Raw genomic sequence first — 25,751 nt, 5'->3', positions numbered from 1 at the left:
TGCGTTTTACTGATGGATGCATTCTAGTGCTTTCTGTATCATTAATGGTGCCATGGGCAAGCCTTTTTTTTGCCGGAGGTCTAATGATTATGGACTGGAAACATGGGGATATTGACACCAGCCCACAGAGCTGGCATTCAGTATTATTTACCATCCTCTTTCCAATAATTCCTTTCCTCAGCCACTTCAACTGATAAAGATTAACTCTTCTCATTATTGTCAGCCAGGAGCTAACATGGGATGACACACAAATTACAACCATCAGTCACTTCAGTGGCTCTCATTTGAAACAGTCATCAAACCTGTCCAGCAACATATGGAAACCTTCAGTAAATAACTAGTCAACCATGTGAACAGAGTATAGTCAGTCCCATGGTACCCACACACTCACAAGTTATCTGCATGTCACCAAAATTAAACATATTACCTATCAGTCAACCCATGGAACTCAAATCATACAGTGGTTTCCTTCCTAACATATATAATTGCAAATTTTAACCATTAATCGCTGTCCCCACTGTATGCACCACAAATGATACTCAACTCACAAACAGTACTTAAAACTTGGCGCACACAGCTATCAATGGTTGATTGCCATTGCAGGGGAGACCTAGCATTAACACTGCTAAGGTGTTGATGTTGTGTTTTAATTTTTTTAATCAATGGTATGGCCTAAGGATGGAGCAGCATCTGTTATGTGGATAGTAGTTATGTTTGCACTGAGAGCATGACAATATCATTTGCGTCAATAGAGAGATTTCTTGAAATGGTGTTTATCTTCCCAGTATGAATGTTTGCAGGATGGAAGGCTGCCCTACAGGGTAAATAAGCAACACAGAGCAACATGATGTCTGCCATCTAATATAAAGCTGTGTTTATGCACTGCCTTTGTATCTAATATGGATTGAGTAGACAATGAGGAGTGTGGATGACTGGCCTGTTACCCATTTTGTTTCCTTATGGAATATTACTGCAAGATGGTCATCATCATTTTTATGTCACTTTCACCTGCCATCAATCAATCAATCAATCATAATCTTTTAAGCAAGTCCTCAATTCCTTCCATGTGAGTAAACATTACTATTTAATGTTTATCCCACCTCCTTTTTGTGTTTACTACATTTCATGAGTATACCATATTTGAAAAACTGGTTCTTATACAAATAATTCAGTCTCATTTAATAAAGATGTACCCACCTTCTGTTGGCAATGATGGGCACTCTCCAGCCTTTGATCTGACTGAGTTCAGTGTCAGATATATCTATTTGGAGAGGCAGCCGTGGAACCCAGATGGTTATCTGCAGAGAGGCGCTCAGATACTGATACGTGAAGTTCACCAGTACGTCAACCTTGCCTTTCATTTCCTTCCCATTGACAAAAACATAGTCACATCTCTCTGAAACCTGAAGAACATAGCAATCAGGTAAGATATGACAATAATTGGTGGGTTCTACTGAATGCACAGAAACCTATACATTTACTGTGAGTATTGATTTCTTATACAATGCAAGGCCATATATTTTCTCCCTTCAACCCTCATTGTATAAGCTATCATATCTAAGCCTAACTATCTCAAAGACATTGATTTTATGTCTGATATCTAACATAAGGTCATCTGCTCTTAATAAATTAAAAATATATTACATTGGTAAGTAATGTGCACTATCCATGGCCCCATTAAGACATGATCATTCTGTAATATATTTGTTTTATATTTGTAAATAATGTACATATAAAGAAATGCTTTTCATTCCCACTATATTCACCTTATGGCCCTTCAGAAACCTGCCAGCCATTAGGACAATTAGAAACTCTAATTATAGCTACTAACATGCTTATTTCAGGTGAAGAACAACAATAAGATATTTTACCAGGAAACAGAAATATAACATGCAATATCAAGGATTTTAAGGGCAGTTGGAATACAATTTATTTTATTTGTTGGCAATGTGTTTCATAGGGCTGCCTAAAAGACTGTACTTAATTTATTTGATGGTTGGTATATTATACAAACAGGAAAACCTTCATCTTTGTCTCTCCTGAATTTATAATGAGACTTTTTTTCCAAACGAGCCAGAAAACCACACATGCTTTTATTGGACATACAATCATTTCAATTTTCGGCAAAAGGCTTAACCCCTAGTATAAAACACTGCAGCAAAATGTGATATATTAGTCTTTTGTTCTGTTATTTTTTTGTCTGTAGGGTATTACAATAAAGCATCTAAAAAAAAAAAATTTTCCTAAAGGAATATGCACTTATTCTTACTAGCATGACATGTGTCAGGCATCATAGTTAGGACATTATTAGTTTAAAAGTGTATCTGTCACAATACAAACTAAAACTACAGAGTTTACATTTTATCTATACATTGTGCTGGTAGGGTGTGATCTCAAAAAAATTACATTCTTATTTCCCGCAGACCCAGATTGTAGCACAAGACTACACTATAATATCTCTTTTCTTCTGCAATGGAATTCTGATTCCAGAACTACCTGCTCCATATGGTATCATGCTGTCTCCTGTGCTTGTCACAATTGTATCAAGATAGTCAACAGAGGATATGGACTCTGAATAATGTTAACACTGCTTAAATCTCTAGTTTCCCATAGATACTCAATCAAACCAATTCTATTATCCTACACAGTTCACACTCAGACTGATGGATGAACATACACGTAATAGATACTCTACTGACCAATTGCCTCACCTAGCTGCAAGACCATACAGCTCCCAATCTGCCATCTCAAACATTCCCTCATTATTTTGCCTGTCTCTTCTAGCACATCTTTTGGCCTCTCAAACAAGGCTACAAACTCAACATTTTCCCTTGCACATGAGTTACTCTGGCCCTCTGATTGAGGAATTACCTTGAGCACCATGTTTCCTTGATCTCATGTCTATATTTAACATAAGAACAACTGTGATCTGCAGAGCACTTGAATACAGAATATGTAAAGTAAAATTCAGTATAAACTGATATTTCAATTCTAATTTGACACTTCAAAGTAAAACACCTACCTACATTTATATTTTGATAAATGTAAAAGTCAAACTGATATAAGTTTTAATAAAATACAGTTTGTTTATTTTCCTGCTTCAGAGCATAAAAAAGCCCTGAAAAAATTGCTTTAATTTAAAACAGAAGAAAACGTAGCTCTTATCTACAAGCAGAGGAAAAAAAATGTTTCTCAGACTGTATCTCTAAATGACAGTTTCCATATTCTTCTGGGACACTGACCAACTTTATCAAGGAAAGAAAATTTTCGACAATCACAAATGTGATGGAAATGCAGAACAGTAAAAAGCTGTTCCCACTTTGTCAGAAAATGTTGATACGATCTAATTTCTATTACCTAGAACATAACAGGCCTGCAGGCAAACCTTTCCATTGAGCTCTATTTTTTTATACCGTTACCCTCAATGCGTACTGGCTACAGACATTACTTGATTCTAAAGTGCACACAGGTGTGCATCTAATAAGCTGGGGTGCGTGATGATGAATTCTGATTGATACAGCACAAAATACATTTGTTAGAGAGTATACTCTAATTACCCACAGCTTCGAACTGAAGATTATCTTGGGAGCCCATGAGATGTGTAAGATTTCCATAATTGTAAAGTGTATTAATTAGTAGTCTGCAATATCTGACTAGTATATATCAGTATGAATACCTTTTGATAAGCCATTGGATGTTAATTTTTAATAATGGTTAGAAATTTCAGGTATCAATAAAATCAACTATGGCAGAGTGGTTATTTTGCCTAGAGTCTCTGTTTTTTTCCCCCTGTTCTATGTCAAAATGTGTAAAAGCACATCCAACCTCGATATTATTGATAGACTGAGAACCTGCCCCATCCCTGTAAATGAATCATTGCCATCCATATTCAAATTTGTTATTGATATATTTAAACCATACTCTATCCATCCTCTTTGTTCACTCTATCTTTGAAGGTCCAATCTATTCTCTGTAAACCAATTGTATCTCTTTTGCTGTTGCTTTCTGTAACAGATCACCTGGCACCCCGACTCGGTACCTTTGTTGAAGGATGCTCTTAGCGCTTCCTGGGGGCTCCAAGCACTCCAGCAGACACTAACCACCATAGACTCCTTCAGAGAGCAATACAGGAACAAGCTCTGAAAAGAGCTTAGAAGTGATTATAGCAAAGGAGTATGCAGAGCGTAGCAATCCCTTGCAGCAGATTCACCCGATAAGAGACAGGACTACAAATTGAGGGTGAAGAAGAACTGTCTAAAACTTTATTTTCCTTGGGACTAGCCCATATGGTCATTACATTAACATTGCTGTGAAAACTCAATAAAATTACAAACAGTCAAATCATAGCAGGCAACATACAGTGACTTATTATAACACAATGGCATATTTTTAAAAGAGGTGGGGGAGGCAATAATTAACAGAAAATAGTTCACGTGCCTGCAGAATTAGTAATATGCAAATCTACCCGAATATGCAAATTAACCAGTCTTGCTATTCAGGTAGTGCATATTGCTGTTGCTACCAACAGAGGGCACTAGACAAGCCATATCCATAGCCAAATCCACCTAGCTGGTAGCAAACCGCAGCAGTACAGGAGAGCAGGCAATACATCCCAGGGGCCATAGTCACATGGCAGGAGGCTGGCAATCAGTCTTCTCCAATGCCCAGTGGCGAGCCTAGTTCTGCCACACTTTCCTCCACCTGTTGACTTGTCTTTTTTGGCAACATTGCCCAGCAACATCCAAAAATGTCTCCTATGTGGCTGTTATCAGGTGTCCTCAATCTGGTTGTTGCTCTCTCAAGGGTCCAGTCCTGGTATTGCATTAAACCTATTTATGTTCTTATACTGGTTGCTACTCTTTGCTATAGGCAATTGTACTTGGATTCACATGTTTGCCCTGTTTATCCTGGGCATCTCTTTCTGTTTTCTGGGTGTCTGTCTCTTGCTGCCATTGCTCTTTTTTGAGGTTAGATTGTACAAGGCTTCATTTCATCTGAATTGAGCAGTGAATCCAGAGTCAGTCAGGTGTTTGACGTGTGACTCATTTTTAAGTTTGTAACATAAAATATACAATAGACTTGATTTGTTTTAATCCAAACGTGCAATGGCCGAGCATGTCTGTTTTGGTTTGTGATTCTGAATTTTGACTGTGGTGACAAAAATGGAAATGATGAAAGGGAAAAAATATGATTGATGCCTTGGGAACAGTCATTAAGCATAGTGTGAGAAGTGACCATTAGACTTGTGCATGGTGATTAAACCATTTTTAGTTCATCTGATTTGTTTCTGAATCATATTTTCACTACCAAAATTCGAACCAACATAAGGTCAAAATTTGGACATCCTGAAAATGTTTTTATTTTTGGGATGCCCAAATATCAGCCTTATGTTGGTTCAGTTGGCTGAATTTTGGTACCAAACACATGATTCGGGAACCAAAGAGATGAACCAAAATGGCACAAAATGGGCCAATCAGTGTACTGCAAAATATATATAGATAATATAATATTATGTATATATTTGCAGTACACGATAGGATAAATTTTCCATTTGGTTTACAGATCATGTGAAAAAAGTAAACAACAGAGGGAAAAAGGATGAATATATATATATATATATATATATATATATATATATATATATATATATAGCACCAACACCTCCACATCTTAATGCTCCCAATACTGTTCTATGATAATTATTGGATTGGACAAGGATCATCATAACTAATAAATTCACATGAAGAGAGGAAACAACCTCAGTGCTAAATTACAGGTTTGTTTTATGTTGGTTTAAACCATTAAATTAACAATCCAACATTAATAATAAATATATGCATTTCTGGATTTAAAATGTTCCTTTTAAATAACTTTTATTTGTCTGTACATTTGTAGCAGTAACAGAGAGAAGGTCCCAGCATTCCAATAACTTCAGGCACATTTTTTGAACATGTAGAACACTCATGTGTGAATAACCGCACCAACTGTTGTCACCTTCTCACCAAGCTACTTGGCGATGGTCTTGTAGCCCATTCCAGCCTTGTGTAGGTCTGCAATCTTGTCCCTGACATCCTTGGACAGCTCTTTGGTCTTGGCCATGGTGGAAAGTTTGGAATCTGATTGATTGACTGATTGCTTCTGTGGACCAGAGTCTTTTATACAGGTAACGAGCTGAGATTAGGAGCACTCCCTTTAAAAAAATGTGCTCCTAATCTCAGCTCCTAATCTGTATAAAAGACACCTGAGAGTCAGAAATCTTGATGATTGATAGGGGATCAAATACGTATTTCACTAATTGACATACAGGTCAATTTAGAACTTTTTTGACATGCGTTTTTCTGGATTTTTTTGTTGTTGTTATTCTGTCTCTCAATGTTAAAATACACTTACCATTAAAATTATAGATCGATCATTTCTGTGTCAGTGGACAAACATTCCAAATCAGCAGGGGATCAAATACTTTTTTCCCTCACTGTATTTTATAGGACTACGACCAAGACGAAGATGACACGGCACGACAAAACAAGAGACGTGGAAGCGATTGGGGAGAACGCTGATTTTCAGGTAAAGTGTATAGTAATTTTAAAGGTTATTCACTCAAAGCATGTCTGACTGGTGTCTAAAGGTAACTGTAATTAATACAATTGTAGTAAAATAAATGAAGTTAAGAAACTAACTGGAGTAAGCATATATATATTTAAGTGGAGATGAAATCTCTTGTTCTAAATATACATAATTGATGAGTTTTGTTTTGTAGATGATTTTGTGAATATCTGAATGTTTTATTTCTGAAATATAGATAGTGGTAAGTTTGTGCACAGTGTTTTAAATCACTATTAGGTAATATTATAAAATCTTATGGATAAAATCTTAAAAACTTAATTAACCCCTTAAGGACACATGACATGCCTGACATGTCATGATTCCCTTTTATTCCAGAAGTTTGGTCCTTAAGGGGTTAAAGTGCCTAAAGTGCTCACTATTAAGTGAATATGTGCCCAAGTGGTAATGTCAAATGGGCATATCGTAATACAATATATAGTGCCATTTGTGGCACCCTTAGACACTAATACACTCTGTTATACTTACACATTAATCACAATAAACAAATCTAGGAGATAAAAACAAAAGCCCCAGGAGGTGTGGCGAAATGCGTCACATGCCGGAATTAGGAAGTGGACAGTGACCTGCGATCGGAACAAGCAGCCAAGCCAGAGAGGGGGGTGGGATTTGTGGAGTCTGTTGTTACACACCCCGGGACGCTCTCTTTAGTGCAGAGGAGGCTGGTGAGCTGAGATGGGACACTACTACTGATGTTGAGAAATTTTTAATTGTATTATCTCAATAAATATTTGCATACTTTACTTGATGACTGGAAGTGTATCGATGGAATCCTACACACACCAGGGGCTGATCCTCCCTGAGCTGGATAGTTCAGAGTGTTACTTTAGCCACTCTACGTTTATGAGTGCTTTTTAATTAGTTTTTTTTAGTTTTTTTAAATATTGATGCTTTCCAGACAATATTGCACTATGTGTTTCTGTTTTGTTTTTATCTCCTAGATTCCTATATTGTGATTAATGTGCAAGTATAACAGAGGGTATTAGTGTCTAAGGGTGCCACAACTGTCACTGTATATTGTATTAATATACACTCATTGACATTACCACTTGGGCACATATTCACTCAATAGTGAGCACTATAGGCACTTTAATGAAGTTTTAAGATTTTATCCATAATATTTATTATATTGCCTAATAGTGATTTAAAAAACTGCGCATCAACTTAACACCATCTATATTGTCTAAATCTTATTACCAGGATTTCTTGGGTGGTTGTTGCAATTTGTACCCATAGTTCTTTTTGTTTGTTTTGCACCACCTTATTTATATACATGTATACATTGTTAATTCCTGAAATACAATTAACGGTCTTGTCGAAGAAAAGTGTTTGATCACTGCTTCATTCACCGAGTATATGAGTGTGGTCCTCTAAAGCAAAAAGAGGTTTCAGAATTAAAGATTAGTTCGTCCACATATCCCTCATGCATTTTTCAGAAGCAGCAAGGAAGATCAGTATTTTATGCAAGGATGGACAGAAATTGCTCTAGATTAGCTTTACCTTCTCTCCTGCCTGTTCCTTGGAATCGATTGTCCATTAATGTATTTCTCTATGTTTTTTATGAAGCTTTAAATCTGTTTTATACAGGCTTCTAGAAGGAGGGACAATACCATAAAACAGACAAATTGGCATATTTCAAAACCTGTGTAGGTTTTGTTTTTTTCTGGCTGCGTTTTTCATTAAACATTAAAGAACAAAAGATAAAAAAAAAATATTTGCAAAATAGAGAAAACAAGCTATTGTTATACAATAAGAGAAAACAACTTCTCTGGTATTTTTAAACAATTATTTTGTGAACTTATAAATAAGACTTTAGAAGCTAATCAATTAAATAGTAAAAAAAAAATTATGTGTCACCTCTATAAAGTAAGATATTTTTTTTTCATATCATATAGCAATATAAAGACTTGTGCAAGGTGAATAAAATAGTTTTGGCTGAACCCCGTCATTCAAAAAAGAAAAAAAGAATTCGGGATGGCAGAATTTCAGCATTTGGCTCTTTGCCAGTTTTGTTAATGAAAAGATTTTAAGAAAAACAAATCAAATGAACCTAAACGGTGCAAAAATGTAAACTGCAACAAACATACATATTCTAAATGTTATGTATATATTTTGCAGTACACTGATAGGTGCATTCTCTGCAATTTTGCTCACAGATAGAGGGGGGAAAAAAGGGGAACAATAAAAAAAAATCTATATTTATATTTATATTATTAATATTTATTTATTAAATGTATAATGTATGCATGTTCAGATGAGTGCAGTCTTCTTGGTTTAATATCTAAAATGTTTTAAGAAATATTTTGGACACCCCCATATAGAGCAGTGGTGGCCAAATGATAGATCTCAATGTGACAATGTGTTGTTAGCTGTAGATCAGCAATTTTCCCATCCTTTCAGGGTTATATGTGTGTGCAGTTCTTTTGTGTGAATGTAGGCAATGTATTGTATGGGTTGTGTGTGTATGTTAATGTTTGTACATATAGTTGATGTTAGAATACAGAGGTGTATATATGTGTAGTGTAAGCGCTTGATAGCTGGGAAATGTTTTTGTAGTGTTACTATTTGAATGCAAGGTGGTGTTTGCGTGTAGTGTTGATGTTTGCATGCAAGTCTGTTTTTGTGTACAGTGTGGGTGTTAGTGTACAGTGTTTGTGATTGAATACAGGAAGTTTGCACTATCTGGGGCCAAACCGAGTACCAGATTAAGATGAGCATGCAGAATGTCCGTAGACATGTTTGCAGTGGCTGCAGGATGAGATAAGATGAGACAATGCTCAAGATATTCATAACATATGCACCATGGAATAGGGGCAACTATTTTGAGGGCATTGAGGTTCCTGGAGAAAAAAAAATACATTTGTGTGTAATTGCTCCCCAGGGTCTATAGCTACCAGCAATCCTCTTCAAAAAAAGAAAAATGGTACTGAACCGCCTTAGTTACTTGTTATTTGTGTGTCTTTATAAGTTCACATAACACCTCCTTATTTGCAATGGTTATATTTTAAATTTTGTATTTTCTTATTTCCTGTGTTGATCATAAAATATTCCAGCTTACTTTGAACATGGTAAACACCATTTACGGTCTCTTGCATTGATGAAAACTAGCAACTACTCTACAAATAGTAGACTTTTAGTGGCTGTTGATATTAAATGTTCTCTGCAGCCTTCTTTTTTGTGTGTTGACAACTAAGTAAACATTTAAAAAATGTGATGGAATTTTAAGAGGATCTCATCTATACTTATTTAACAGATCAATTAATATTAATTCCAGCTAAATTTACTATAATTAATTAATCTGTGTAGTATTGATTTATACTAATACAGTCAGAGACCTATTTAGATGAAAGTGTTAGTTTAAATGGACACTATAGTCACCAGAACTACTATAGCTTAATGTAGTTGTTCTGATGTCTATAGCGTGTCCCTACAGGCATTTTAGTGTAAACACTGCCTTTTCATAGAAAAGGCAATATTTACATTGCTGGTAACTTACACCTCTAGTGGCAGTCACTCAGACGGGCACTGGAGGTGCTTCCTGTGTCCGTGCTGCACAGTAGGCAGCACTGGTGTTCAGCGTCTCCACGCTCTGCATGGAGGTACTGAATGTTCTTCATAGAAATGCACTGATTCAATGAAAGAAAAAACAGGTAGATATGAATAATAAATCACATATGCTTGCTTTTTTTTAGCCTGCAGAGCAAGGCATCTATCTCACTCAGACAGTCATTAGAAGTGCTTTCGCCAAATTAGCAGCGTAAAGCTTGGACTTCTCTTGCTGTCATCCGATTGACGCATCTGTTTTGCTGTGAATGCACAATAGCCTCCCAATCCTTTCATATTAAAAAGCATTGGATTGGCTGAGAGCAATTGATAATCTTAGCCATGGAGGCAAAGCAATTCGCTCGAGACTGGTTCCGTGTGGGAGAAAAGGTCAGTAAGATTACCATTAGTCTCCAACAAGAGGGGGATGAGGAGCCTAATGCTGGATTCCAGAAGAATAGTGTCAGGAATACATGTTTGTATTCCAGACTCTATGGTATTCCTTTAAGTCTTTGATTTTCCAAATGGAATGGCCACCTTACTGGCATTAATTATAGTCATTTGGATCTCATGTGTACAATGCAAAGCAAAACAGCAAAGAACAATCAGCAGTTTATTAAAAAGGTTATATAGTAAACATTCGTAGGGCAGTAAGAAAAAAAAAATCTTATTTGAGTCACAGATGTGCATGTTTATGATCACAGCACATTTTAGTAGTACCATGGATTTAATTGGTACTGGGCTGTTCTAAGCCTTACAATCTGTCTCTGTCACCCTATAAACCATTGCAAGCCTTTCGAGCGACGTGCCCTGCAACTCAGCCCATCTGAAATGTTGCTTATGCTTGCAGCAGAAGCTATAACAAAGCCAGTTCATTTATGCTCCATATTCTGGAAGCCGTATAGTCACTGAGGAGATACTCACTCTTTAAATGTAGCACCAGGGAAACATTAGAAGTGCTTAGACTCTTGTTCAGTGTCTGCCAACCTTCGCAATACTCATCAACAGTTCTATGAGCGTAGCCATTAAATTCAGGAGTACAAAACAAGGCAGCGGCCAGTAAACCAGTAAAAGGCTGTGGTGTATGAAGAACAATGCTGTTTTAAAATGCATAATGTTGAATGTGTTTAACCCACTGAATGCTAAGAGTTTATACAACATAATACGGTATTGCACCTCATTATTTCACTCATATGGCTTTATAGCATTGAATCCAGTGCAGCATGTAGTATAGCAAACATTGATGTAAATATGGTTATAAAGTGTGGTTAATTACTTGTTCAACTTAGATGTCATGGGTAAGCTGTATATGTTGGAGGAGACAATGTATTATAAAATGACTATGCTCTAAAACAATGTATTCATTTAGTACAAAAAGTCAGAACAGATTAGATCAAGCATCTCAAACATGCGGCCCACAATAGACATCTTTGCGGCCCAGCGAGCCGCGAGTGCATGCTTAGTGTTAAAGCAGAGTAGGCACCTACTTTCTCTCCTCTTCTTATGGATTCAATGTGGATGCCTTGGACTTGGCACTGGCACTCTTATCCTATCACTAGTCTCCTATTGAAAAAAAAAATGCATTTGAAAATACATCCTTTTGGAGCCCTGTGGGAAAACTGTTCGTAAATAGTTTAACCCCTTAAAGTAAGAAAGTGCCTAGAACCTTCAGGCAACATAACATCTTCATTGAGATTAAGTTGTTATGCTGCCTAGATTGTTACTTCAATATAAATTTGGCAATGCAAAAAACAGGGAACCATAAAAGGCATGACTGAGTGGGCAAATAACAGGTGCACCTAGAGCATTATGGACAATGATGTAACCCTGAACACAGGCATGGTGCAGAAATATTTGTATTTTTTTAAAATTATCTCCACTAATTATTATTCACTCCAGTAAGGATTTCAATAGCTTTTACTGTGGTGATTGATTGAGAAACCGTAATTTAGAGAAATTGTGTTCGTTAAGTTTGTCATAAACTAGCAAATCAGATTTTTCTGGGGATTACATAAAACTCTACCATGTGTTGGGTCCTCATGTTCCTTATGGAATTATAAATGTCTTGATATAATAAATGGCAGATCCATCTGGTGGAGAGCTAAAACTTAAATGTTTTCTCTATTGCCAGTTAACACATTCTAAATCTGAGAAAATCATGCCTATCTATTTTATTACACAGCAAACAATTATATCTGAGTATATCCTTATAAGTTAGTGACATATAATGAGAACATAGATCCATATTTTTAGGAAGACTCGTTTTCTGACCAATGACTCATTAGGACATAGTGGAGGAGGTTTATCAAGGCAAAACCAGATACTACTGTGGAGCAAATAGCTAAGTAATGTGCAACAAAGCCAGTCTGATTTTTTTATATAAAAAATCAACAGTTAAACAGCTCAATACGTCTGGAATAAGGAGCATGCCCTACACTTGTTTAGTGCAACACAAACACATTTACTGTAATGATATGCTTCTTCTACATTTGCTGGTGACTTGTCTTGTGTCTGTTTGTAAATGAATGTGTTTGGGGGCAAGCTGTGCGTGGTAGTGTTTGTGGGGTAGACTATCTGTGGTATTGTGTATGGCTGTGTGAGGATATGCCTGTATGGGAATACTTCTGGGATTCAATGTGTGGATTTGCATGTGTAGAGGAGGCTGTTTGTGGGGTTGCGTTTTGTGAATGGGGCTGTTTACAGTGTAGTGTGTGTGGAGAGATCTGTCAGTGGTGCAATGTGTATAGAGTGTGTCTTTGTGGGGGGGGGATAGGGGCGGTAGTTTATATATGGGGGCTTAGGAGCTGTTTATGTGTGAGGAATGGGGAATGAGGTGTATGTGTTTGGGTGTGGCAATGTATTTGTATGGGTGATAGGGGCTATAGTGTGTGATGTGAAGACGATAGGGCCTGTAGTATATGGGGATTTGGTACTGCAGTGTTTGGAGGGATAGGGACTGTAGTATATGGGGGATAAGGGATGTTGTGTATCTGGGGGAAAGTGACTGCAGTGTGTGTAGATAGGGGCTGTGCTGAGGGATAGGGTATGTAGTGGGGTGGAAATACAGTGGACACTACAAGTAAGCAGAATAGTATGTTCACCTCAATCACTCTCAGTTACCTTCCTGGGTGATTCAATAACGTAATCAAAAGATGATGTATTAACTCTAAGTTTTCCAGAGTACAGAAAAATATATATCGCCCATCTGTCTGACACCTCCACATTGAAAACCACGTAGAAAAGGATTTAGCTGAAACTTGCCAATTTGTGAGTTATTTTCTAGGCACCAAAGGTGCATTTATATATAAAATTTGAATATAACACCCACATTTAACAGGAAAATTCAATTTAAGTTTTACTAAAAGCTATTCCTGTTGACCCTTCAGCTATGCCACAGGAGTATACATTTCAAATAGTAAAACTGAAGATTTATTTTTACACAGCCTTCCAGCTGTGCAAATGAGTGCTATTATTGTTTTGAAGGTTTTTGCTTGTTTGTTTTTGATAGCTTCCTATTTCACTGAGCAGAAGATGATAGCAAGAGATAACAAAACAGAAAACTAAATAGATTTTAAATGTATGAAAATAATTTATTTTACAGCACAAAATTGTGAAATACACCAACTTTGTCCACTTGTGTTTAGGTGGCTATATTTTAGTCAGTAATAACTTGGTAATGGAATCCTCCTTGTGTTTCCACTGCAATTACCAGGGAACTGGGCACAATCTCTCTAACTTGGGGGTTAGCACTATTAGGGCTGCAGTCTTAGAATCCGTCTGGTCTTTTCTTAATGTAAACTTAATGTAAACTTAATGTAAACTTACTAAAACATTTTGTTGGGTTTTGAGAAAGTCCTCTATTGTGAGATGAAAAGCGTTGACCTTTATTGGATTCACAGTAGTGCATTGGATACTATTTCTCTTGGTGTTATGCTAAAGGGGTGGGCATGCTAAGGGTGTACTGTGATATATTGCTGTGGGTTCAAGGTTGTAATATAAAGGGTGTAGGGGGTTAATGCTGCAGATGAAGAGTTTATAAAACATGTTTTTATAATACCATGAAATAATTTAAAGACTCAGTGTCATATTGTGATTCATGATTCATTAGGTATGGCATGGTAAAGAGTTTGCTGTTTGATCAGAACATATAAGTCAATACTTTAGATTGTAAGCTCACGGGCAGGGCCCTCTACCTGTTGTATCGGTCTGTTCTTATTGTGTTGTCTTTTTCCCAATTGTACAGCACTGAGGAATATTATGGCTCTTTATAAATACCAGTAATAATAATAATAATAATCATATATGTTCGAGGGGCTTTACAGTTTAGCTCAAGGCTAAAGTAATTGGTATTTTAGCTACCTAATGCAATGTCTACAAACAGGCATTATGTTGGCCATGACAGTTCTGAAAAGTTGTAAGCATTCGATAGGTGAAATCTAAAGCAAATAAAAAATGTAATTTATATTTATGATAAAGGCTAGGTTCGATTTAAGTTAAACACTAATTATGATTGGTTAGCAAGTGTGTTAAAAAAATATAAGCTTAGATTCATGTCTACAAATGCTCGCAGTTTAGGGAATAAGATCCATAAGATTTAAAGACTCAGTGTCATATTGTGATTCATGATTCATTAGGTATGGCATGGTAAAGAGTTTGCTGTTTGATCAGAACATATAAGTCAATACTTATTGACTTATAACTTGGAAGTTGGTGAATGTTGTGCCCATTCATAAGAAAGGTAATAGGGAGGAGTCGGGCAACTATAGGCCAGTAAGCCTTACTTCAGTAGTGGGGAAAGTGATGGAAACCATGTTAAAGGAAAGGATTGTTGAACATCTAAAAACACATGGATTTCAAGATCAGAGACAACATGGTTTTACTTCAGGGAGATCATGCTAAACTAATCTTATTGATTTTTTTGATTGGGTAACTAAAATTATAGATCAGGGTGTTGCAGTAGACATTGTTTACCTAGATTTCAGTAAGGCTTTTGACACTGTTGAACATAGAAGGCTTATCAATAAACTGCAATATTTAAGTTTGGATTCCAATATTGTTGAATGGGTAAGGCAGTGGCTGAGTGACAGGCAACAGAGGGTTGTAGTCAATGGAGTATATTCGAAGCTTGGGCTTGTCACCAGTGGGGTACCTCAGGGATCTGTACTTGGACCCATTCTCTTTAATATATTTGTTAGTGATATTGCAGAAGGTCTTGATGGTAAGGTATGTCTTTTTGCTGATGATACTAAGATATGTAACCGGGTTGATGTTCCAGGTAAACTATAAAAATGAGTTGTCAGAGTTGTGGCAACTGACATTTAATGTGGATAAGTGCAAGATAATGCATCTTGGACGTAAAAAAAATAAAGGGTAAAGTACAGAATATTTGATAGAGTCCTAACCTCAACATCTGAGGAAAGGGATTTAGGGGTTATTATTTCTGATGACTTAAAGGTAGGCAGACAATGTAATAGAGCAGCAGGAAATGCTAGCAGAATGCTTGGTTTTATAGGGAGAGGTATTAGCAGTAGAAAGAGGGAAGTGCTCATGCCATTGTACAGAACACTGGTGAGACCTCACTTGGAGTATTGTATGCAGTACTGGAGACCGTATCTTCAGAAGGATATTGATACCTTAGAGAGAGTTCAGAGAAGGGCTTCTAAACTGGTTCATGGATTACAGAATAAAACTTACCAGGAGAGGTTAAAGGATCTTAACATGTATAGCTTGGAGGAAAGACAAGACAGGGGGGATATGATAGAAACATTTAAATACATAAAGGGAATCAACACAGTAAAGGAGGAGACTATATTTAAAAGAAGAAAAACTACCACAACAAGAGGACATAGTCTTAAATTAGAGGGACAAAGGTTTAAAAATAATACCAGGAAGTATTACTTTACTGAGAGAGTAGTGGATGCATGGAATAGCCTTCCAGCTGAAGTGGTAGAGGTTAACACAGTAAAGGAGTTTAAGCATGCGTGGGATAGGCAAACGGCTATCCTAACTATAAGATAAGGCCAGGGACTAATGAAAGTATTTAGAAAATTGGGAAGACTAGATGGGCCGAATGGTTCTTATCTGCCATCACATTCTATGTTTCTATGTTTCTATCTTTTTATGTGATGTGAGCATGTGATCGATCATACAACAAATAATTCTCAATTTCACATTCAAAAGAAAATAATAAGATACCACATAGAACATGTTAGAGTTCTACAAATTAACTTAAAGCACTCATGTAAGACACCTAGTGAAATATTCTAGACTAGAGTCTGTGTCTAGTGCACTGCTGCAATCAAAGGGATATTATTCACAATAAAAATAATATTTTTAGGAATTGAAGAGTAAATGGAAAACTACAATTTTCATTGATTTATAGCGGTGTGAGCGCATGGTTTATACCTGCCCCACAGAACACTGTATCACACAATGAATTAAAAAGCACTGATAATATTTTTCCTCTGCATTTGCCCTAGTTTTCCCTTTCTTGAACTGGATTGAGGTCATTTTTTAAATCCTTGGTATAAATTTAAAAGAAAACATACAATTTAATTAAAAAAAAAGTTAACACAACATACAGGGGATTTATTTTTGTCAACATATTCTTTTACTAGGGTTTTTAAAGGACCACAATAGGGTCAGGATCACAAACATGTATTCCTGGCCCTATAGTGTTAAAACTACAGCCTGAAGCTGTAGATCTGCATGCTGTTGCCTCAGAAAGACAAGCTGTCTGCTGACATGATCAGAAGTGGTAGCATGATCCAATCATAATGCTTCCCCATAGGATTGGCTGAGACTGACAAGGAGGCAGATCAGGGGCAGAGCCAGCATGATTCAAACACAGCCCTGGCCAATCAGCATCTCCTCATAGATATGAATTGAATCAATGAATCTCTATGAGGAAAGTTCAGTGTCTGCATGCAGAGGGAGGAAAGACTGAATGTTTGAATGCATTTTAGGCAGCCATGACCCAGGAAGGATCTCTAACAGCCATCTGAGGAGTGGTCAGTGAAGATATCACTAGGCTGTAATGTAAACACTGTATTTTCTCTGAAAAGACAGGGTTTACAGCAAAAAGCCTGAAGGTAATGATTCTACTCACCAGAACAAATCCAATAAGCTGTAGTTGTTCTGCTGACTACAGTGTTCCTTTAAATGAAAAACAAGACATTTGTATGTAAATAACACAATAAGATACAAAGTTAGGAAGCCTAGAGTGGCTAAACGCGTCATCACGCTGAACATAACATTGGGGACAAAGTCAGACTCCGCCCACCAGCACGAGCATTGCAGCCCAGGAGTTCGGAAGTGCCAGCAGCTGAGGATATCGGGGACTGTGAAATAAGACTCTTATGGGACTGGTGAGATTGGAGATTGTAAAGACAAGTCTCTGTTTTTATGGAATAAAGTTTATATATACCTTGATTTTGGCTATCCATCATGTTCCTGTTTACAAAGGAGGAGATACATTGAAAAGCACTTACACCCTGTTCCAAATTATTATGCAAATTATATTTTTCTCATTTACCTAAATAATTTATGTAAATAACAGTCAGCATAATTCTCATGTTATCAACTATGTACAATTCAAATTTTATTGAACAAACCTCCTAATGATAACAGTAGTGTTTTTGTAAACATAAAAAACTTACAATGCACTGTTCCCAATTATTACGCACAGTAAGTTTCAAAACACTTTCTAGGTTGTAAAGAACTGAACATTTCAATCAAACTTATAACAACATTTTAACTTTTTAAACATTTTAACAGGTCACGTTACATTTTAACATAGGACCCCTTATTTAATAGCAGCTTCACAAGTCTTGCATCCATTGAACTTGTGAGTTTTTGGACAGGTTCTGCTTGATTTTGTTTGCAAGATGTCAGAATAGCCTCCCAGAGCTGCTGTTTGGATGTAAACTGCCACCCACCCTCATAGATCTTTTGCTTGAGGATGCTCCAAAGGTTCTCAATAGGATTGAGGTCAGGGGTGGATGGAGGGCACACCATGACTTTCTCTCCTTTTTTCTCCAAAGCAGCCATTGGTGCAGAAGTATTCTTTGCAGCATGAAATGGTGCATTGTCATGCATGTTTTTATGGAATAAAGTTTACATATACCTTGATTTTGGCTATCTTCGCAGCATGAGATGGTGCGTTGTCATGCATGAAGATGATTTTATTATGGAAAGCATAGTTCTTCCTTCTGTACCAGGGAAGAAATTGGTCAGTCAGAAACTCCACATACTTTGCAGAGGTCATCTTTACACCTTCGGGGACCCTAAAGGGGCCGACCAGCTCTCTTCCCATGATTCCGGCCCAAAATATGACTCCACCACCGCCTTGCTGACGTCGCAGCCTTTTTGGAACAGGGTGGCCATCCACCAACCATCCACTACTCCATCCATCTGGACCATCCAGGGTTGCACTGCACTGTGCACTGCACAGTGAACATGACTGTTTAAATATTAGTCTTCATGTATTTTTCTGCCCAATGCAGCTGTTTCTGCTTAGTGGTGGCCGAATAGAAGGTTTATGCACAGTTGCAAGACTCTGGAGGACTCTACACCTTGATGTCCGTGGGACTCCAGAGGCACCAGAAGCTACAAATATCTGTTTGCTGCTATGTAATGGTATTTTAGCAGCTGCTCTCTTGATCCGATGCATGGATCTGGCAGAAATCTTCCTCAATTTGCCTTTATCTGCATGAACCCGCCTGTGCTCTGAATCAGCCACAAATCTCTTAATAGTGCGATGAGCACACTTAAGTTTTCGTGAAATATCTAATGTTTTCATACCCCATCCAAGGCATTGAACTATTTCACTCTTTTCGGCAGCAGAGAGATCCTTTTTCTTCCCCATATTGCATGAAAATGGTGCTCTGCTTAATAATGTGGAACACCCTACTTTAGTAGGTTTTCCTTAAATTGGGCTTAGCTGGCAATCTAATTATCACAGGTGTCCGAGATTGTTTTCAGAGATCAAAAGAGCCCTGAGACACAATGCCATCCATGAGTTAAACTGAAAAACAAACAAAATATTTAATCTTTGTGACACTTAAATAGAATTTGCATAATAATTTGGAACAGGGTGTATAGTCTGAGCAGTCCTGTTCCACACTTGTGAGTGTATTAGACATATTTGGTTTTGAAACATTATATGTCTTTTTAATTTCTTTTTTTTTCATGTGGAACCCTGCATAATGCAAGTATAATTTCGGTCATTGTTAAAGCTTAGAGAGCACTGACACCATAAGCACTGTCAGTAATATTGCTCCCTTTTAACATTGTGGGTTTTGCACATATCTGTTTTGTTGCACTTAAACACGAGTTAATGTGTTTGCACAATATTGCAAAAAGCACTTTTTTTGCTGTTAAGCACTTTTTAATTGCATACTGCACGTAAATCGAAGTCACGATTTAAAGGCACAGCGCACTTTATTTTTTAAGTTTACACATAGAAGGATGCTGCTCTGGAGTATGCAGCGTCAGAAACACTGTCAGTCTGGAGCACGGCAGGGACAGCCGCACGCTGCGGACAGGGACCAGATGGCGCAGCTCCCGGTGATGGGATAAGCAAGGCCGCCACGAGCAGCACGGAGGCAGGGGACCTGACAGTGATATTTGATGCAGTAGCCCTCTATCATATCCTCCAGCGCTCAGATAGCGAGGTTGAGTGCAGCTGCTGGGATTCCCATCATACACTCTGAGACAACTGTGAGAGCAGGAAATACGAGGGAGAGGATATTATTATTCTTATTTATAAAAAAAATTCTGCAGCGCTGTACAATGGGTGGAATAACACAAGTGACATAAAAGGTAAGGGTAGCATAGAAAACTAGCTTGCTAGAAAATTATTCACTGAGAGCTTAGTGAATATTTTTTTTTTTTTTTATGAGTTGCAGGAGAGGAATCAAGATGCGGGGAGGGAAAAACTGTTAAGTTGATATGTTTGTTTTTGTTCAGAACTATTGGGTTAATTACCAGATGATCACCTTCAGTCTAAAGCTGGGTAATTCAAGCCAAGCTGTTTACTTGGTTGCAATAACTTGATTGAAAGAAAGTAATACTAATCGATTTGCATTATTATTTTAAACTGATTTATAGAAATATATTTCCATTTACAGTGCTGCCTTAAAAATCATTTCACGTTTGCCGACAAGCTCTTTTTATAGTGTAAGTATCAATTGAGAGTTTAAACACATTTTCTTTTTTAATGGAATAAATGGGGATATGTACTGGAACTAACAAGATGTTAACAATGACTGCACAAACTATTCGTTGACAGTCTGACAGTTTTCCTGTGTCACTAATCAAACATTCAGTGTTGGATATATGTCCCATTTTCTTACACTTCAAAAGCTCTATCCATCATTGTCATTCAATGTTTAACATGGTTCATTTGTCCCATCTAGTTACATTGCTGGTTAAGTTAAAAACAAATTTATACTGTGCCCATCATGCTCCACCTCCACGTAAAATATATAAATATCATGGTGCATTGTTAAAGAAAAATAAATGATATCTTTATATTTGTATTGTACAGATAACCCACATTGTATCTGTAATTTAACTGAATCTAGAAGTGTTTAGACTTGTAATTGCCTTACTGAAATGATACAGTTCAAATATCTGAGTAATTTTCTAAAATCTTCAAAGTATTTAAAAAAAGACAGTTATATTTTGATTTAGTGAAAACTCCTCTAACTCTGCTGATGAGAAATCCATTTTAGTTTCATCTAGATATAGTGTAATTGTCAATCCAATAAAATGTATTATAAACAATAAGCTTCTTTCATACATCCGATCCACTTCACCAGATGCACATCATCATGTCTATCCGAAAGTACTATATCTTGCACATGAAAATCAATTGTACAGAATTGATATGAGGGAGTAGTTTAAACTGAACTTCATCAAGGCGTGCTACAACATGCTGCATTTATAAAGCATCCTGCACTGCATTAATGTTACTGTCCACATCATGTTTGACTTTTGAATGAGAACTGGTGCTACAAAAAGAAACTGGACCATTCACCATTTCCCTACCACCTTTCATTCTTCACTAAGTTCCCTAATCATTGAGCTGAACATTCAAGGTCAATACAAATAACTTTCTATAACTTTCTAGGGATCTCGGAATAGATATAGCTTTACAGAAGAGCAGTAACACCCAGTTAGAGTAAAGGAGGTTGCATGATATAAATATATTTTTGCACTTAAGACAGTTTAGATGTGTTCCATATTTTATTATTCTAGTAAATTCTATTAGATTCTATTAACACTGAAAAAAATACACACTATTCTGGCAAAAATAGGGATACAGAGACATGAATTCCAATCAAATTCAGCTTAGATGAAAATATGATTGTGTAAGGAGTCTGGAGACATTATTTCACTGGCTTTATTTTGTGTCTTCTGAGATTTTTGTTGTATATTGGATAAACAAATATGGATACATATTCTATGCAGTTAAGAGTTTATTATCTAAACTGGAAATTATGAAAAAACGACAAGGAAGTTCAACATCAAAATAGATAATGTTGAAAAATAATTGTAGAATTTAGGATTTTTCAGTTTTTGAACTGTTGACTTAACATTTCACTTAATTTTGTAAAATGTTCACCAAAGTACTTAAACATCTATAGTATAGTGAAGTGAAGGTGAAGCGCTGTATATTTATAAAATAGACCATGCTAAAACGTACTGGTGTACCAACTGTGACAATACCTTAATGTTTATACAAAAATGTCCTTTTGGTGGTATGCAATACCTTAAAAATATAAACAAATACAGCCAAACATAGTGCATACTGTGATATAAATGGTATGTATAAATATAGAGTGAAAAAATTCCCACTCACACTTTTAAGAGCTAAGTATGTATAGCTTATTAAAATAACTTGTGGGGTCCGTAGAGGCAACCCGATCCCTTCTTTGGTGGGTGTTCTTTCCTTTCTTGATTTCTAGGGTGAGGGAGAACACATATGGTGCAGTACTGTTGGTTTAAAATTGTAGTGGAAAAAGTAAAATTCGTACTTACAAGCCCAGAGTCATCCACATCGGCTCTGATCAGGGGGTGTATGTGGTTAAGGACTGCAGCCCGCCCTGCCATCAGCTAGCCACTTAGGCACTTAGCTTGTCCATGAGAGAGCCCGCCCAGCAGTCAGCCAGCCCACCCAGCAGTCAGCCAGCCCTGCCGTCAGCCATTTTCTATCACTCGTGGTAGAGGAGTGATAGAGAGTGGATCTGTTAGTTAAAGCTCTGTTATTGCCAGATAGAAAGCTGTGTTAGGTAGGGACAGAAATCTGTTAGGCCGGGACATTGAAAGGCTCTGTCAGGGGCATTGAAAGACCCAGTCAGGGGCATTGAGAGACTGTCAGGGGCATTGAAATTCTCTGATAGGGACATCAAAATGCTCTATCAGGGGCATTGAAAGACTCTGTCAGGGGCATTGAAATTCTCTGCTAGGGACATCAAAAGGCTCTATCAGGGGCATTGAAAGACTCTGTCAGGGGCATTGAAATTCTCTGATAGGGACATCAAAAGGGACATTAAAAGGCTCTGTCAGGGGCATTGAAAGATTCTGTCAGGGGCATTGAAATACTGTCAGGGGCATTGAAATTCTCTGCTAGGGACATCAAAAGGCTTTATCGGGGCACTGAAAGACTCTGTCAGGGGCATTGAAATTCTCTGCTAGGGACATCAAAAGGCTCTGTAAGGAGTGTAAGGGGCATTGAAAGATTCTGTCAGGGGCATTGAAAGACTCTATCAGGGGCACTGAAAGACTATCAGGGGCACTGAAAGACTCTGTCAGGGGCATTGAAAGACTCTGTCAGGGGCACTGAAAGACTATCAGGGGCACTGAAAGACTCTGTCAGGGGCATTGAAAGACTCTGTCAGGGGGCATTGAAATTCTCTGCTCGGGACATCAAAAGGCTCTGTAAGGGACATTAAAAGCCTCTGTCAGGGGTATTGAGAGATTCTGTCAGGGGCCAAAAATTGTTAACTGTATTTTTGAAAGTGTTCAAATCTTTTTGCTCCACGTGTAACTCAAAAATCCTGCATAAGTTCAGTTCTTTCTAAGAGCGTTATCAAAATCAGCATCCTTTTCAGTCAGGTTGTGAGTACTGTATTTTTTCAAAGTGTTCAAATCTTTTTGCTCCACATCTAACTCAAAAATCCTGCATTAGTTCAGTTCTCCCTAAGAGCGTTATCAAAATCAGCATCCTTTTCAGTCATGTTCTGAGATCTGTATTGTTTCAAAGAGTTCAAATCTTTTTGCTCCACGTGGAACTCCAAAATTCTGCACAAGTTCAGTTCTTTCTAACAGTGTTATCAAAATCAGCATCCTTTTCAGTCAGGTTGTGAGATCTGTATTTTTCAAAGTGTTCAAATCTTTTTTTTTTTTTTAACCAATAAACAACCATGAATTTGGAAAGCTGGTTAAAGCAGGGAACTCTTCAAAGAATAATTATTACTACTTCTACCTGTTCGGCACTTATAGAAACTGAGAAAGAAGATACAAGTAAAAATCCTGAAAACATGCCCGAAATAGTTGTATCTACTGTTCCTCAAATAGCAGAGACAAGGGACAAGTCCCCCCCCCAAAAAAAAAAGAAAAGCACACAATGCCAGACAATCTTTTTCTCAAACAAAGAAGAGTAAATATGATGATAGCTACTTGTCATTTGGATTCACAAGTGCCAGAAATGAAGATTTTCCTGAAGCACAATGCGTACTTTGCAATAAAATATTGCCAAATAGTTCATTAACACCTGCTAAATTACGATGTCATTTTGAGCAAAACCACGCAGAGTACAAAGATAAAGACATTGCCTTTTTTAAGCGAAAGCTAAATGAGCATCAGAAGAGTAATCAATGTATGAGCAAAAAATTTCAACATGCTAATGAAAAAGCCACAGAGGCTTCTTACAGAGTGAGTTACCGCTTAGCACTTGCAGGAGAAGCACACACAATTGGGAAATCACTAATAAAACCATATGCAAAATAAATAGTGTCATGTATTTTAAGTGAGAAGTTGAGTAAAAAAATTGAAGCTGTGCCACTTTCCGACAACACAGTTTTGCGCCATATTCATGATCTTGCTGATGACCTCCATACTGAACTAATTTATCGACTGCATCAATGTGATGGGTACTCCCTGCAATTAGACGAGTCCACAGATGTTGCAGGACTTTCAGTTTTGTTGTTTTTTGTTAGATATAAAATTGACAAACAGATTGAAGAAGACGTTCTTCTATGTGAAACTTGGAAAACTCATACCACTGGTGAGAACATCTTTAACTGTATCCAGAAATTCATGAACACACACACAGTATAAATTGGGACAAAGGTGTAGATGTGTGCAGTGATGGTACCAAAGCAATGGTTGGGAAGGTGGCAGGCGCTGTGACACGAATACAAAATGTAGCAAAAAATAGCACCAGTTCTCACTGTGTTCTTCACATACATGCACTGGTAGCTAAAAAATATTTAAATCTCACTTAAAACAGTGCTAGAGGAATCGGTCCAGATTATTAATTGTATAAAAAGTCAACCATTACAGTCATAATTATTTAAAATAATATGTGAAGATATGGGTAGTCACCATTCTGCTCTGCTTTTGCATTCAGAAGTCCGTTGGCTATCACGAGGTAAAGTCCTTGTTAGAATGTTTGAATTGCGTCAAGAGTTGTTTGCATATTTCAAGATCATAAATGTGGATTATCTGATCGATTAACAAACACTCTGTGGTTATCCAAAGTAGCATATCTTGCAGACATATTCACAAAATTAAATGTCGTATGTTTATCACTCCAAGAAAAAAACACTAATATATATATATATTTTTTTAACTTTGACAATTTTTATTGATCTTTTGGGGGATACAGAAAGAAGAAGGGGTGGGGGAAAAGGACAATAGTTAGAAAACAGTGGCATGCTTACATATACTTAGTACAGTGGTATGAGCACACCCGTTGGTGCCTCATTGTCAGTAATACATGTGCGTTTTGCAGTATACAGATTGAATACACAGTTTCCATCTGGAGAATCATGCTACATTAGTGTACTTCGTTTAACAAATTAGGTCATGCTTGCTTCAGGTATGGCGTTGGTGATTTGGATATTCCCTATCTAGGATACCACTGGGAGAAGTTGGGAATCGGTTGTGGGGGTAACGGGTGGGGAGAGGGGGGGAAACGGGGAAGTAGGCGTCACTCCCAGGCGTGAAGTAGCTCACACTGACCTTATTCAGTACCGTTTTTATACATGTTTGTACATTGGTTCATGCCTTTAGGAACACAGCTGTCGGTTGGCCATCTGCAACTCCGTTCATTTGGGGGGGGGATTATTGCGCTCCATGTATTGGCGCCAATCGTCCCATGCCTCTTGTCAGTCCTTCTTTGGAAGGGGGGTTCGCCTGGCCGCTATTTCATATAGCATTGTAGTTTCTAATAGTTGTGTAAATTCGGTGATTGGCATAGGAAGAGGTGATTTCCAGTGTCTACTAATTACCGTAAGGGACGCCATGAGTATCTGATATTTTAGGTATTTTTGCTTGCACCTCATTCCTTTTGGAAA

The 25,751-nt window shown here is 37.3% G+C and overlaps 1 protein-coding gene across 1 annotated transcript in view; it reads right to left on the bottom strand.

Moving 5' to 3' along the window:
• The window catches only part of TMEM132C (transmembrane protein 132C), a 594,712-nt gene that overhangs the window by 35,943 nt on the left and 533,018 nt on the right, over window positions 1-25,751 (bottom strand). The window contains exon 6 of the mRNA XM_063454339.1: window positions 1,198-1,403. Coding sequence (XP_063310409.1) covers window positions 1,198-1,403 — 206 coding nt within the window. The remainder of the gene's footprint in view (window positions 1-1,197; window positions 1,404-25,751) is intronic.

The sequence above is a fragment of the Pelobates fuscus genome, chromosome 5, assembly GCF_036172605.1.
Source record: "Pelobates fuscus isolate aPelFus1 chromosome 5, aPelFus1.pri, whole genome shotgun sequence".
Lineage (NCBI taxonomy): Eukaryota > Metazoa > Chordata > Amphibia > Anura > Pelobatidae > Pelobates > Pelobates fuscus.
This window is presented reverse-complemented; position numbering and strand designations above follow the sequence as displayed.